This window comes from Hordeum vulgare, chromosome 6H, assembly GCF_904849725.1.
Source record: "Hordeum vulgare subsp. vulgare chromosome 6H, MorexV3_pseudomolecules_assembly, whole genome shotgun sequence".
Classification (NCBI taxonomy): Eukaryota; Viridiplantae; Streptophyta; class Magnoliopsida; order Poales; family Poaceae; genus Hordeum; species Hordeum vulgare.
Genome location: NC_058523.1, coordinates 482,701,142 through 482,718,123, shown reverse-complemented (window position 1 = coordinate 482,718,123; position 16,982 = coordinate 482,701,142). Strand labels below are relative to the sequence as shown.

At 44.6% G+C, this 16,982-nt stretch overlaps 1 protein-coding gene across 3 annotated transcripts; it reads left to right on the top strand.

Annotated features, from left to right (window-relative positions):
* Nucleotides 1–5,705: 5,705 nt before the first annotated feature.
* Nucleotides 5,706–10,532, top strand: LOC123402776 (uncharacterized WD repeat-containing protein C2A9.03-like). 3 transcript variants are annotated; one of them, XM_045096738.1, is made up of 10 exons: nt 5,706–5,884; nt 6,457–6,641; nt 7,355–7,516; nt 7,599–7,685; nt 8,458–8,592; nt 8,702–8,812; nt 9,029–9,120; nt 9,197–9,302; nt 9,783–9,869; nt 9,997–10,532. In XM_045096738.1, the coding sequence occupies exons 2-10, from the start codon at nt 6,489–6,491 to the stop codon at nt 10,393–10,395; spliced, it is 1,332 nt and encodes a 443-aa protein (XP_044952673.1). In that variant the 5' UTR covers nt 5,706–5,884; nt 6,457–6,488; the 3' UTR covers nt 10,396–10,532. The 3 variants fall into 3 exon arrangements, with proteins under 3 accessions (XP_044952673.1, XP_044952671.1, XP_044952672.1); XM_045096736.1 differs by having other exon boundaries at nt 5,707–5,877; nt 7,349–7,516; XM_045096737.1 differs by having other exon boundaries at nt 5,707–5,884; nt 7,349–7,516.
* Nucleotides 10,533–16,982: the final 6,450 nt, after the last annotated feature.

The following is a 16,982-nucleotide window of genomic DNA, read 5'->3' as shown; positions in this document are numbered from 1 at the left end:
AGGGGAGGCCCAGGAAGCCCACTAGGCACCAGGGCACGCCTTGGGCCCCTCGCGTGCACCTGTGGGTAGTGGGGCCTTGGGAACCTCCTCCACCGCATGTGAGCTCTATAGATACCCAAATATTCCAGAAAACCTAGAGGAGCCGACAAAAAATCATTTCAGGCGCCACAAGTTTCATAGATCCAGACGGTAACAAATTTTTGAAATCATGCGATGAGATATAAACATAATGTGGTCATCGCCATTGAAGATGGTGGTTTTTTTTCTCCCGTTGCAACGCACGGGTCCTTTTGCTAGTAATTTACAAAAGGATCAATGCCCATGCGAACATAGGTAAGAACGAACAACAACACCGATGCCTAAAGGAATCTAAAACTACTCTCTCGTAAATCTATGTACATCTCCAGCCCTAGCCTTTTTCTAGTCTTCAACTTTGTCGAGAATTTCTTGCATCAATTGTGTGGGGTTAAGTTGTTGCGCGCTCCTTCCGAACACCCCGGGCATTCCTCTGCTTTCAAAGTGACCACGCGGTGACGATGAAGAGGGAGTCAAAAATCTCCTCGCGGTCGCTTGCGGAAGGTGTTCCTCGCCGTATTCCATCATTGCACCATCGAGTCCTGCTGGGATGGGATCACGAGGTTCATCCTAAAGATTGCGCGAATTCGATTCCACACCCCCCTCATGAATGGGCATTGGACCAGGATGTGGTCCACATTATCCTCCTATTGGTGACAAAGTATAGCACACCGATGGTTGGTCTTGGAGACCATGTCATGCCTGGCGATCAGAGGTCCACATCCGATATTGCACAACACCATTCTCATGACTCCGATAATGACATCCACATGAATTTTAACATATCCGGGCAGGGGGATGTACCTATTTGGGCCCTTCTCGACTCACATGCTTACGCTCCTCTTTGCTTCGTTGTTGTTGCAACTTGATCATCTAAATAGAGTATATAGCAAAAAAAAACTACCATATTACAGGTCATTGTTGTAATAAAATATTATTTTTTTCTTCTCAAAATCTACCACAAAATTGTTTCGTTGTTCCGAAAAACTACCATGTCGTACTGATGACTATGTTAATTAACTTTAAATGTTATTAATGATAGCTCGAGTCCATTGTTGTCCGCTTGGTGTGCTTGTCGAGTGGAAGGCCGTCGGGTCGCCGCATTGCAAGTGGACTGGCGTACGGTGCAATTCGTCGACGGGCTCGACCTCGTCGGGAGGAACCTGAGCGACAACGTGTGTGGGGACTTGCTCCGGTTGTCGGCGCTGCCGGTGCTCAACCTCTCCTCCAACGCCTTCGCGGTTGCGCTGCCCAGGTCGCTCGTGTTGCTGTCGAGCTTCCAGGTGTTCGACGTCAGCCAGAACTCCTTCGAGAGCGCCTTCCCTGCGGGCCTCGGCTCGTGCGTCGGCCTCGTTGCCGCCCAACAGCGACGGGATTTAAAAACAATGATGCGTGCCCGCCGGTGCCACTACTGCCCGTCGTTGTTGCGTGCCGGCGGCAGCCATCGTTGCTGCTGCCGGCCAGCAGTGCTGCTGGTCGGGAGATGAGAGGAAGAACTTAGAGAGAAGAAAGATAAGGGAGGGAGAAAGCACACTGACATGTGGGTCCCACATGTGAGTTAACAACCAACATTAATTCTAAACCAGATTAATTCTAAATCATTTCATCATTTGGGTTTTCGGAACAGCGAAACAATTTTGTGGTAGATTTTGAAAAATAAAAAAAGTGTTAGTTTATTGCAACGATGACCCGTAATGTGGTAGTTTTTTTTGCTATATACTTGCCTAAATGGCTTGTTATGAAAAAGAAAGTCGTCAGTGGAGATTGAAACCTTTCTTCATGAACAGCCTTCCTACGCACCCACCAAATTGACCATAAAGTGGCATGGACTTCGACAAATTCTTCATTGTCCATTAAATTCTCAAGCTCTATTAACCACAACCGTGCTCCGCGCAGGTGGTGAACCAAGTCTTCATCAATCAGAGACCACACACATTTGACCATGGTTTTCAACCAGAGCATGCCTCCATGAATCTACAACAGAACCACAAAGGGGGCACACATCATTATCAGCCGTATGTAGGTGGTGTCGAAGTGCTTAAGTTAAGATAAAGTTTTTGGACACTCTACACGCGAAGTTTTTCCAACTTCTTGATATTTTGAGCAATGAAAATATTTGCACCTTTCGACTTGAAGAAGACCCGCCGAGTCGATGACCATCCCATTCACATTGCACTGAAAAACGTCAAGTGGCTGAATTGGTGGGTTGTATGTACTTCGAGATTGTGAGCCACCTAATCTCTTTAACCATGTCGTCAAGCTCATCACTGTATCAATCTCTTATTCTCGACATAGGTGCAGAGCCCTCAAATCTATCTTCAAGACTCAGGACACGGCACCAGGCATGATTCTCCCTGTTGTCTTCCTCCTGATTCCCACTATCACCCGTGACTCCTCCTCATCCTTACTTCCTCCCTCCTGTCCACCTGGCCTCTCAGCACCGCCTCCTTCTTCCCATGTTACCTATGAAGACATTTGGGTCTAAGTCAACTAGGGCCTCTTCAAAAGTACATTTGGGTCTAAGTCAACTAGGGCCTCTTCAAAAGTACATTTGGGTGTAAGTCAACCAAGGCCTCTTCAAAAGTATCTTCATTGTAGATCTACACTCTCGCTTTGTGTTTGGCATATGCTTCAATGGTCAAAAGGAAAGAGTTGGTTTGTCGAAAAAAGGAAAGAGTTGGTGGAGGTAACAAGTGCACAGTTGGAGGGTTGAACAGGGAGGTGTCCTCTCTCCCATGCAAACAACATGAATGGTAGTTTAGTCTTCATATTAATGCCTCTCTACCTTGGCTTTTTCATGAAGCAACTATCTATATTTGGTTATGTTTAGTAAAGATATAACAATCGACCGAACAAATGAAATGAACACCAACAACATAGACCTCTGATAAACACTCGAAGTTATATCAAGGTTCTTTGAAGTCAACATCTCGAGCTTTGTCTTTTGCATCTTAATAATGTTCCATGTCTTAGAAGACGATACCTATGAAAACTGTGATAATCTTACATATTTTTTGACCAAATAATCTTACATATTTTCATGAGACACATGACTAGTCACCAGGTACAGGGTGAACAACTGAGTGTGGACGAATGCAATCTAGTAGTAGGGGATACACCCCTCACAAGCTAGGTCATCAAAATTGCGGCCTGATAGCCAAACCAACGATGAAGGACCAAGAACACCACGATCTAGATTATGATAACCACTTGCTCCATGCAGTACATTGGGATTGCCACTCTAGGTCGGAAGAGAGCTGAGAAACTTTTTATTTCGTATGGCAACACTTGTACTTTTGCCAATAATGAAACACAAAACTCAGAAAAGTGATACCTAATTACACAAAGACATGATCAGTGGGCCATGGTCTTCTCACCTCACCATGCGAAAACGTTTATCTCATATGATAGAGTGGATGCAGAGTGAAACTTGCACTATTTTGCACGGGTAGGGTTTGTCTTGTGACTCTCGTCTCCCTAAACATATATTCCATATAATGTTTCTTTTACCTTTTTTGGATATGTTTGAGATCTTTTTGGTTTGGAGGACTTTCAAAGCACAATAACAAAACAAACATAGAAACCGTATGTCATGACATGTTGAATAATACATGAATTGAAAACACAGGAGTATGTGAGAAGGGTAATAGAACAAACATAGGAACCGGATGTCATGACATGTTGAATAATACATGAATTGAAAACACATGAATATGTGAGAAAGGTTGTTTGGCCGAGCTACAAAAAAACATAAAAAATCAAGGGTATGCCATAGTTGTTAATAAACCATTCCCATGAGGTTGAGTTCAATGGATATTTCCTTATGGATTTCATACAAAGTAGGCGGTAAGGCAAAACTGTGAAGAATAGATAGAATCTTATAATGAAATTAATTTCTCTCGATCAACTATTGATGGGAGGGTGATCGAGTAGTGACACCCACATGGCTTGATCATGGGTTCTCATTCCCCCTTCCGTTCTCTATCCTCTCGTATTTCTTTAAGAGTCGCTCCTCCTCCCCCAAATCATCTTATTTCCCTCTCCGGTGGCTTTGTCCGGCCGGAGTGGGGATGGGAGAGGAGGTCGGACCTCTGTGCGGAGTAGATCTAGTAGTGGACTAGCCCATAGGGCGACTGACACTATCCCGTTAGGATTCGGTGTTATGCCGTGGAGGTTGGCTCTGGTGCTCGCGAGCAGCGCCATCACCTCACCCTCTTCTTCTTTTCAGCTGTTTTCATGGTCGACGACAATGGGAGAGGGAAGATCTTGCGAAATCTCCATCAATAAGCTCGGCAGTTTGCTAGAGTGGGTCGATCTGGTTTCCCTCACCCCTGTTTCTTGCCTTCATGGTGGCGGAGGAAGAGAAGAGAGAGAGGATCCGTGATTTGGTTTCTCACATCTGGCATTCATCAGGGATTGCTGTTGGCTTTGGTGCTTCTTCGCTATCTTTTATCGCCGCCTCGACCTCCGCAGACCGGAGCCGCAGATCAACTTGAAGATAATCCAGGCGAGCGATTTAGGTGGCTTGGGTGGTTTGCCGACCTCTTGAGGATTTGCTGGGTATTTCCGAGTCTCCTGTATTCAACCTCCGTATGGCAGGCACTCCGTTCCTCGTTTATCAGCAAGTAGTTGGCCGCAGATGGTGGCAATGCATCTCCGACAAGGTTGCTGGTGTATTCTAGACCCAATTGCACTCTCGTTCTATGGATTTGGGTCCTGAATGCAAATCTACAAGGATTGCTTTGTATTTTTTATTTTCTTTTTGAGTCCTTGATGGAGTGTTGTAACCTTTTTTATGATAATGAAAGCCAGCTGGGACTTTCTGGTCCCTTCCCTTGTTTAAAATAAAACATGGCTTGATCACAATGTCCTAATAGGAACGGATCTCACTGGCCTAATAATCTGAACAAAGGGAGTACTCCCTCCGTCACGGTTTAAAAGGCGTGCATGTAAATTCTCTAGAACTTAGGTGGTTATTGAACGACTGTAAAATGAGTTAAAAAAAACGTTCACACTACACATGCATATAGAAATAGTACAACGGAGTACTCCCTCCGTTCCTAAATATAAGACCTTTTAGAGATTACACTATGAACTACATACGAAGCAAAATGGTTGAATCTACACTCTAAAATATGTCTATGTACATCCCTATCTAGTTCATAGTGAAATGTCTAAAAGATCTTATATTTAGAAACGGAGGGAGTACTAATTAGCTGTTAAGAGTAAATGCAATGTGCCTTAAACCTTGTGTGTTGTTGAAATGCACACAAACTTAACCGTGACGGAGGTAGTACCAGTCATGGTTGTATGTGCTTGATGTGTTAATGACAACCAATGCATATTTGTTTTATCGAGAAAACATGCATACACGTAGAAGAATTATCTTTTTTGAGGGTTTGGCCTTTCTACTGCTCCATTTCGGCCAAAGAGTTTGAAAAAAAAAAACCGACCAAAGATTGACGGTCTAGCCTGCTGCAATTACGACCGTTGATCTGCTATCAGTCCATCACTCTTGTTGCTTGTGACCTCGTCCAATCGCCCGTCAGATTAACACCAACGCTACCGAAGAAATGCCCCCGCCGCCCCCGTCAGATTACGACCGTTCTTCTGAGGCGTTATCGCCGCTCCCGCTGAACTAACGAGCACGCAAATACTCCTATATCAATACAAATTGAAAAATAGTCTACTGTTCTGGAGGGAGAAGAAAAGGAGGAAGCCGCTCCGCTAACAGTTTCTCATCACACTTCCGAGAGAAGAGAACCTATCTCCGCTCGGCTTGGGCGGCGCGGTGTCTCTGAGGTAGCACGTACGTCCTGTCGCGCCCTCCGTTTCGGCGTTGTTTTGGCGATCCTTGTGTGACTTTCCCGTCGGTGAGAAACCGCGATCGGCTCGATCAGGGGTAAATCTGGACGGTGGGCGGGCTGGGATCGCGGCTCCTAGGGTGTGGGGCGGGGCGGCGCGCGGAGATCGGTGGCATGCGCGTGCCCGATTTGAGGCGGAAGATCGCCTTCTCGCTGGTTTCAGTCCGCTGCTAATTGTGTGACTGTTGACTCTACGTTCGATCCGTCTCCCCCCTTTCGCGTGCTAGCGAATTCCACCCCGTGTTGACTTCCTTCTGTTCACATCGTGTTTGCTTATGATTATCTGTATAACTGTTCGGATCTTCGGAACCTGCTAGTATAGCATGCTGTGGTGCTAATAGAAGCTGCACGGAGAACTGCTGGATTTGTGGCAATTGCTGTTGTGCTTAATTAGCAGTTGCTATTATTTGTGGTCTGGTGTAGGAAGTTCTAGCTGTGCCTGTGTCTTCGCTCGACTTGCAAGTCGGTTCGGCGGGTGCGCCGTTGCTGATGGTGGTGGTGTTTGTTTTGCTTACAGGTCTGTGACGCCTCTCTCCTAGGCGAGGATCGATGCACACTTATCGTGGCCGTGAAGTCGAGGACTGGTTTGATGATTCTGATTCGGATGACCACGCCGACGACAACACGGGGGACGACGGGCACCATGAGCAAGGACCAAGGGACTCCGATTTGGACCTGGATGATGAAGATCGTGCCTTTATGGTATGTCCATCATTTGTTTTGTATTGCTGTGTCGTCGTGGTTGAAAATAAGCCTACGCAATATTGGTTTAAATGCACTTCTTATCGGGTTAGCACAAGTTAGAACATTATCCTTATGATGACTAGAACTGCAAGTGTGGGCACTTAAATCCTGCTGTTAGGAGTATGTTATGTACTCTGCTTGTCGTATACAAATTACTAGGCATGAATCACTTATATGACCATATGATACGAGTGACTTGACTGGTGCACTGATTGTTCATTCTCCTTGTTTTGAGAGGGATGAATGAAACGGCAGAAATTTTATGCTTGGGAGGCTGTTACCGTCTGGATCTATGAAGCTTGTCCTCCTTACCAGTTGCATAATGTCATTTGTTTTGTACTGTTCATTGCCCTGTCTTTTTGTTATCTACATAGATATCTGTTGCAAGTCTCTCTTCCCATGCTAACTTCTTGCCATGCTATGTAAAATGCTTCTATTGTTTCGTCTATTCAGTCTTCCATTTCTAAACCACTCTGGGTTTGTTGTAATTCTGGACATAGGATAAAGAAGCAGTTATTTCTCTTTCTCAGATGCTAAGTTTATAGACCAATCTTGAATTTGAACAACAAGAGTTTAAATATGATTTTCTTGCTAATCTACCATTGTGTTAATTACATAAACCAAGCTGTGATGCTCTAAATAGTTATTCTTTCTTCTCTGTTTAGAGTCAGTTTCCAGATACTTGGGGGGCAGCGCCCACAAGAAAAGAAGTAGACATCCAAGGAATACAATGGGAGAGGCTGGCTATCACACGTGAAAATTACAGAGAGATCAGATTGCAGCAGTACAAAAACTACAAAAACATTCCTAATTCTGGAGAAGCAGCAGCCGAGGTGTGTCTTGTAGAAAGTTCAACAGCTTATGCAAAGTTTTCTGTCTAGGTGTTCCTAACAGCTGATACATGTCTTAAAACAGGAATGCAAACAGAGTGAGAAAGACGGAATGTATTACGAATTCAGAAAAAATACTAGATCTGTAAAATCAACCATATTACATTTCCAGGTTGGTTTATTCTGCCTCCCCCCTTATGTTAAAGAAGAGATAAGAGGTAGTCCTGCCCATTGCACACACAAGCACACAATATGATACACTGCCAGATAATCATCATCTGCAAAACATTTATGTATGATGTATCTATTCGATTTTCGATAGGCGGAAGTTTCTGTGCTCTATGATAAGATTATGCTGCATTGTTCACCAATGAAATCAGATTTAGATGTACTATAAGTTACTTTATTATCCAACTTCCGTTTTGATACATTGCCTTCATAGTCTTTGATGTACCGTTTCTTTGAATATATTTATATCAAAAGATAAATCAGTTGCAAAGTGGTTGAGCGTAAGGTCAGCACCCACCGATGTGGAGGCACAGCATCGAACGCAGGTGGGCTGGCCGTGAGTACAACAACATACTCCAGCTCTGAAATGCCTGCTTAAATATTGCATAGATGATGAAATATCATATGTTAAAGAAGAGATGGTGGTTGTCATGAACATAAGGGCTAAGGCTTGTTCTTGTATCTTTGGGATTAATTCGAGTTTACGTGGCTGTTTGGAGAAACTTTTACCATATATGAATGTCATTTGTTCAGCGATCTCTGCAAGTCCTGATTATGTGTCTCTGTCGATAATTTCTTGTTAATAAGTGATGTTGCTGTGTTTCAGCTATCCATTTCCATTTGGTAGATCCTTCATTGATGCCCATTCTATTTTTTAAATGATTTGATCTGCTCTGTCAAGAGCATCAGACAATTGACTTGAACTGTGCCTGCAGCTGAGAAATTTAGTATGGGCGACATCCAAGCATGATGTCTACCTAATGTCAAATCACTCAGTCCTTCATTGGTCTGCATTGAGTGGTGTGGACACTGAACTTATGAACGTCCATGGTCATGTGGCACCAAAGGAGGTACTATGATACCTGATTGTAGTTTTACTGCCTGTCTCCATTTTTCACATTGTCTGCAGCTTATCTTGTTATTCTTCTTCTATTAATGGTTATGGATCTCTTATTACAGAAGCACCCAGGAAGTCTATTAGAGGGTTTTTCTCAGACTAAAGTTAGTACCATGGCAGTCAAGGACAATTTGCTGGTGGCTGGCGGATTTCAAGGGGAGTTAATCTGCAAGGTTTGTTACCCAATTTTTTTTTGAACCTGTATGTTACCCAATTTGACTCAAACCTTTTGAATCAAATCCATATGAATGTGCTATCATTTGGCATGGTGATTGACAATTTGATTCAAATCCCTTGGAATCAAAATGTAATGTTGTTATGCATGTACTCAAATTGCTTAATATGTTTATGAACTCTCAGTGTTGATATAATGTTGATGTGGAATGCAGCACCTTGATCGAGAAGGGATAAGCTTTTGTTGTCGAACATCACATGATGATAATGCTCTTACTAATGCAATTGAGATATTCAATACTTCTAGGTAATGTCATGTCCCCGTTATTAATGATGCGGCCTCATTGGGTGTATGTTCATGCCAGTTCTGTTTTTTCTCCTAGTGGCGCTGTTCATTTCATGGCATCGAGTAATGACTCTGGGTTAAGAGACTATGACATGGAGAGATTCCAGTTGTGCAATCACTTTCAATTTGATTATCCAGTGAATGTAAGTCCCTATGGTTATTTCTTTTAGTTCTATTTATTTTGGAAAGCTGGAACAATTTTTTTGGGTACATACTACATAGTGTTCTGATTGTCGCATTGCTTCTGTCAGTGTGCTTCTTTACAATCATTTTGATATGTCCTATGTCATGCGGGGCATAGTTTTGGTACCCTGTTGTTGACCAATCTAATAAAATTAGACAAGAATGTGTGATGTCAAGAGCAAAACAGGAGTATCAAACTTGAAGTTGGCAGTGTTAAAAGAAAGGAATAAAAATCTGTTGCCAGAGCTGACAGCACTATACAGTTATATACTACTTCTGTTTTTGCAGGGCTAGTCTTGCACATGTCCTCATTTTGGGTCGCTGCCTTTTCGATATAGTATTCATAGTAAACGGAGACCAACACCAGTATCGGAATCAGTGCAAAGCTCTAAGTGCACTTGTTGTTTTACTCTGGCCTTACTATTATTTTGTTAATGCAGCATACATCGCTTAGTCCCGACAGAAAGCTTGTTCTCGCCGTGGGGGACCATCCTGATGGTTTACTTGTTGATGCGAATTCAGGAGAGGTATACTACTAGCCCATGCCAACCCATACGTCAAAGAATCCCATGTTAGCCAAACTCTGATTGATATTTCAAATTGAAATGCTGATTTGTAATTAAGTGGGTACATCATTTCGTATTCTGGATGCAGACGCTTCATTCCATGAAAGGCCATCATGACTTCTCGTTCGCATCAGCCTGGAGCCCTGATGGACGAACATTTGCTACCGGGAACCAAGACAAGACATGCCGAGTCTGGGATCTGAGAAATCTGTCGAAAGCCGTCCATGTACTGAAGGGTAACCTTGGGGCCATTAGGTCGATCCACTTCACTTCTGACGGGCAGTTCCTGGCGATGGCAGAACCGGCGGACTTCGTCCATATCTTCGACACCCAGAGCGATTACAACCAAAGGCAAGAGCTGGACTTCTTTGGCGAGATATCTGGGATCTCCTTCAGCCCGGACATGGACGCCCTTTTCGTCGGTGTGTGTGATAGAACGTATGGCAGCCTCCTCCAGTATGGTCGTTTACATAATAACAACCTGTAGTTCGTGTACCATATGGAGCTGTTCCCCGGCATCTATTTCCCAGAAGTCTAGAACATAACTTGTCTGTCTAGAACATAACTTGTCTGGGTGTTACTCATTTCTCAGCTGTATATAAATAAATATGCATGTGTGCTTCATTGCTCTCTGGAACTTGGCACGGAGGTGCTTTCATGGGTGAAATCCGCCGCTGCCTCGCCTCAGCAGAGTGCCAGAGTGAATTTTCCCATCTTGGTGGGCGGCGCCGGCCGCCACGCTTGCGGCTCAACCTCTCTGATCGCTCACTATCTGGAGTCTGTGGAAGAAGAGGAATGATTGCAAAGTTGTCATTAGTATTGCAAAACTGTTACAACACTGCACAAAGGATTCCAGGTGAAACACAATTCACAACCAGTCCTTCCTTGCAAATATGGCACAAAGAACACAATCCTGTCGAAGCTCAGGATGCTGTCTCCGTAAATAACTTTGCCCAGGGCGGGCAATGGAACGATTGGAGGTTAGATATGACATCTAGGCCTTGTTTGGTACTAGTGTATTTTAGGAAATTTATGTGGATTATCCCGGTCAAACCCCTCAATCCGCACATTTCCCATAACACCATTTGGTTCGAGTGTATTTGACATTTTTCATCCCCACATTTCTCCTCAAATCCTCAAATTATAGTGCATTTTTTTCAATACTCAATACACTACCCCTACCTAGTGTATTGGAGATAAATGAGGATTTGAAGGGATTGGGTGAAGGTTGGGGTTTCACCCAATCCCTTGAGGATTATCCCCACCAATCTCCTTGAAAACACTAGTATCAAACAAGGCCCTAAGGGAATCGGCCACACACACTAACCCTAGCTACTAATGAAGTGGCATATCGAAGATTCTGTTGAGTTGATCTCCAAACTACGGCAGCCGATGTTGATATAGTGGCCGAAGGAAGACGAAGCATCCAGGCGGGCTTTTGCATACCCCCACAGAGCACCATATCTGAGTGTGCTGGAAAAACCTAATATTAGTCGGGAAACTAGGGACGATTCTCAAAGAGCGAAAGATGAGAGAAAAAAGGGGGAAATGAAGACCTTGACCGCCTCAATTTCCACAGAGGATTCAATGCAAGGCACATAATTTAACTAATTTTCCGCAACATATTAATTCAAATCTTGATGTCTATTACACAAACATTTTAACAACATTTAAAATTATTTTTGAAATCTTAAATTCAAATTCAAAGACAACATAGGGTCATGATGAAGCAAAAATATTCTAAATAAACTTAATGATACATGAAAGATATATCATCCAAGAAGTTACCACGTATGACCCACAAGGTCATCTCATAGTTTCTCATTAGCTTGCCGGTCTTCCATCTTTCGATGCACTTCAAGAAACCTATGAGTTATGGTTGAATCTTGGTGTCTGTTACGAACCGACTAAATTAGCGAACCGTCATTAGGACGTGATTAGTCCGTTATTAATCTAAGCGTCCTACAGACGCATCCGTCCGTACGGGCGCCTTTTGTACAGACGCCTTTTTACTCGCGTCCCAAATCCTTGTATAAATATTTCAGATCAATGACACAGAAGATTGATTCGCACAACACTTTTGCTTTCATTCCTAAACACGTTATCAGCACTGCTTTGCTAGAAAGAGAAGAAAAAGCACCACGGGAGAAAGAAGAAAGAGGTGAGAACATGGCAGGAGAAGACTTGTCATCTCTTGCCTTTGCCTTCGCCCGTTTCATCCAGCGGGAAACCCATCGCCGTTGCTTTCCTCGCACTCAGAACCACCACTCCGCCCGTCGCCTTCATGGACTTGGCGTAACAAGCGGCCCTCGACGCCACTTTTTCGCCAGGAAGAACCGTCGTCGTGGGGATGCACGCCATGGCAACCACCTCGTGCACCAGGCCGGACCTTCGGCTCCGGCCGCCGCCAACGAGACGGGACCAACAACTCCACCAACCGCCTTCTCCATCCCTCCGATGGAGTGGCTGGTTGCAGGGCCATTGGCACCGTTCGTCGGAGAAGAGGAGATGCTCCCATGGATCGCCCCGCCACCACTTCCACCGTACTGCCTGCAGCACCACCCGTGCCGAGCACGTACGGGCGCACCACCGCGGTTGCCGTCACCGACGCCATCGGATGAACTGCCGGAGCACTTCTTCCCTCTGGGATACGGTCCCATCCCGGATCTCCCGTCCCCGACGCCGACTGCAGAAGAACTCCATGGAAACTCCACCGTCCCGGATCTGAACATGGAGGTTAAGGTGGGAGAGGAGGAGATGGAAGGGCACGTGTGACAGCCCGATGCCGACGTTCCAGAAGATTCCCTTTTCTTTCCGTTTTCGTCGTGTGGGTATTTTCATTTGTCGCATCATCATCGCATCATTCGCATCATCTGCATTGCATAGGCATCTCCGTTGCCGCCAGTTTTCAAAAGTTGCATCCGTTGTTAGTTGCCGGGTATCGTTGTTGTCCGTTCTAAGCCCGACCGCACACGCACGCGCCCGTGGCATCGTCGAAACCCTGTTTTAAAAGTGTGCGTAAAACTTTCTCTGATCGGGTTGAGATTTGACGTGCGGTCTTATTTTAATATAGCTAGGCCGCCTGTCGAATTTCGTCGCGACCGGAGTCCGTCTGGTACCTGAACGGTCGACCGTAGCGGCACCGTATTCGGTCTACCGTCGGACGTCTGTCGGAGTTTTAAAAAAATTCGTTGCCGCGCCGCCCGTTCTCCCTCTCGTCTCCGGTAAACCACCCTACACGGCCACATACCCATTCCCGCGTGCGGAATCGTCCGAATCCGACCGCACGGTTGGATCCGGATCGAAATTCCGGCTAATCTAGCCCCCCTTTTCTCTATATATAGACCCCCTCCTAGAATTTAGGCAGCCAACCCCCCCTCTACCTCGTTTTCCGCGCCCCACCTACCCCTAACCCTAATCCTCCCGCAGCCTCCTCCCACCTCCTCCTCGCCTCGGCCAGGCCGGCCCCGAGGCCCAGGTGAGACTATTCCCCGCCCCAGTGCAATTTTAATATATTTCGCTTGCCCTTTCGGCCCAACACAGCTTAGTGGATTTTATTTCAGAATTGATAAATTCCAGAAATAGACGGTTATTAAAACGTCCGTAGTTTTTAAACCGTTAGTCGGTTTGAGGCGTGTAGTATATGGTTTTATGGTATTTTTGCGCGTAGAGTACGAATTTAAAACTTGCATATTTATTTGACGTAGTTTTACGTGCCGAACGCCTAGTTTAACGTGCTGTCCTATATTGTTTCGTCCCGTATTTATTTTTTTCTTGCGGTCCGGATTGCTCGAGTACCTTAGACAAAATGCCCATGTTCTAGGAACTATTTTTTCCATGTATTTTAGACCAGTCATTTGTATTTTGCGTGTAGGGTTTGCCGGTAGTTTATTTTCCCGTGTATAGGTTATTATCTCGCATTTTAGTGTGGCTTTATTTTGTGTTGCAACCCCACATATTTTATATGTTTCCGAGGTTGGATTTTTCTATGCAATTAGTTTTAGCTTTTGAGTAAGTTATTTCGCGCGATATTTTGCCGTGATGCCCTTTTGTTTAATTCGTAGGGTTTATTCCGTGCTTCGTTTGACGGAGTTGTCAACTAGGAAGTTGTTCTTGGGTGTTTAGACTAGCCCCTGGTATTTTTGGTTGCAATAGAAATGCATGTTTAGGTGTGGTTTGATTGCTCTCAAGTTGCTAGAAATAGTGCTGATTTGGAGGAGCTGAAATATTTCTAAGTCTGGAATCTGTTATATTGTGTTGCTGTCTTGTCTTGCTTGCATCTTGTGATCTGTAGCTCTTTTGAGGTTGGTCAAATGGAGTTAGTTGTACCCCTTGTGTTTCTCTAGCTTGTTGTAAATTTTCATGCCATTTGGAGTCCTGTAGATATAGGTTTTGCTGCTGTCAATATTGCTTCAGGCTGAAAACTGCACTTTCATGAGGTGTTATTTTCACTAAGTCTGAAATAGTGTGTGGGATGCTATTTTGTGTCTTCTTTCCCTAGTGATCCATGCTGCCATGCTAGTTGATGTTAGTTGTTTGTAGTAGTCGTCTTGCCCTCTTTCGTGCCATGCCTTGCTTGAGTTTATCGGAGTTGTGTAGCCGTAGTTGTGGGGCGTAGAAAATGTTGTGTGGCTGTTTTTGGCAGATTGTAGTGTTTTCTTGTATTGCTCGTAGTTGATGAACCGTAGCTCCGATTTGATCGTGTCCTACATGAAACTTGCTTAGAATCTTCTGTAGTTTCATTTTCTCTTGCTGTTTGTATGTTTTGAATTGCTCGTGACTGTCGTTGCACACATTTTGCATTCATGCCATCATATCTTGCGGTGCTTGTAACTTTTGATCCGTAGCTTCGTTGGAGATGTGCTTTATGTGTAGATTGCTTGCGTTGACGCGTAGAATCACGTGAACCTATTTGTTTTGCTGTTTAACAACTAACTAAATTCATTAGTTAAGATCTGGACATAATTGTAAATTAACATGTGAGGTCGTTTCGGAGATGCTATATGTCATTTCCGACCTCATTTAAAATGTCTAGATAGGTAGTGTAATTTCCGCTTCACATGTTTGACAACATTAATATTGCCGTGTAAATAATCGGGATAGAACTAAATAATTAACGTGGAGTTTCGTCAATATGAAACTCGTTGCATATTGAACTTCACTTAATGTGTAGTGTTTGATTGTGTGATTTGACATGCCGTGTCTTGCATGTATTCAGCTGCTCATGCACCATTTGTGTTGTGCATCGTGTGGTGAATTCCGTGTGTTGATTTGTGTCTCCGGTTTGCTTCATCTCGATAGAGTTCCGCAGCGTGCCGGATTGTGAGGACTCGTTCGACTATGTCGGTTCGACTGCTTCACGGAGACATTCTTCTTCCAAGCGGGATATCAGGCAAGATGATCATTTCCCCAGATACCATTACTATCATTGCCATGCTAGATTTACCGTTGCTACCGTTTACGTCTCGTTGCCTACCACATGTTAAATATTAGCCTATCAACAATGCCATGAAACCTTCAACCTGTTCGACCTAGCAAACCACTGATTGGCTATGTTACTGCTTGCTTAACCCTGTGTAGCGTTGCTAGTTGCAGGTGCAGTTGCTTCCATGTGAAACATGGGTTCCTTGTTATATCACCATATTTAAATGCTAATTATTTTTAATGCACCTATATACTTGGTAAAAGTTGGAAGGCTCGGCCTTTCTAGCCTGGTGTTTTGTTCCACCTTTGCCCCCTTAGTTTCCGGCTACCGGTGTTATGTTCCATAAATGAGCGCTCCTAACACGATCGGGGTTGTTATGGGGACCCCCTTGATAATTCGTTTTAGATTAAGACTGGTATGGCAAGACCCAACTTTGGTACTACATTTGCCTAAACACCTAATAAATTGCATAGGGTATTTCCGGACCCCGAGGATAACTTAATCAACCCCCGGGCCAGTGCTCCTCATGAGTGTTGGTCCAAATTGGCAGACTACGGGGCCACCGCGGGGCAACCCGAGGTTTGGTATCTCCTAGTGTGACCCATCCGTCGTGTCCTGAGAACGAGGTACGCGACTCCTATCAGGATCGTCGACACGTCAGGCGGCCTTGCTGGGTTAGTTTTACCTTTGACGAAATATCTTGTGCCTCGGTATTCCGGTGATGCTTTGGGTAAACTCGGAGTTGAGGTTTTCCACTAGGGAATCCGACGAGATCGCGAGCTTCGTGATTGAGGATTTCTATGCGGCTTGTGGTAATTTGTGATGGACTAGTTGGAGCACCCCTGCAGGGTTAAATCTTTCGGAAAGCCGTGCCCGCGGTTATGTGGCAACGTGGAAACTTTGTTTAACACTGGTTCTAGATAACTTGAAGTTAACGTAATTAAAATATGCCAACTGTGTGCGTAACCGTGACTGTCTCTTTCGTGAGTTCTTTCTCCGATCGAGGACACGGTGGGGTTATGTCTGACGTAGGTAGGTGTTCAGGATCATTCATTTGATCATCAGTAGTCACGTCCGATATGCGTAGAGCTTCCTCCTCTTTAATCTTGTACTCGTAAGTTAGCCACCAAATATATGCTTAGCCGCTGCTGCAACCCCACCACTTAACCATACCTCACCCATTAAGCTTTGCTAGTCTTGATACCTTTGGAAATGAGATTGCTGAGTCCCCTGTGGCTCACTGATTACTACAACACCAGTTGCAGGTACATGTAAAGGTTACTTGACGCGAGCGCGTTGATTGTTCATTTGGAGTTGCTTGTTCTTCTTCTTCTTCTTCATCGATCTAGGATGGGTTCCAGGCCGGCAGCATGGGATAGCAAGGATGGACGTCGTTCTTCTTTTATCGTTTGTTTTTGTCCGTAGTCGGACCCTGCTCTTACTCTTGATGATTATGTATTGTACTGATGTGACTCTGATGTAGCTTGTGGCGAGTGTAAGCCAATTCTATTATATATCTCTTCCTTTCAGTACATGTACTTGTAACGATATCCATTCTTGCGACACGACGAGATGCGCTTCTATCCCTGAAGAGGCCTTCATGCCAAATTGAGGATAGGGTCGCATCTTGGGCGTGACAAGTTGGTATC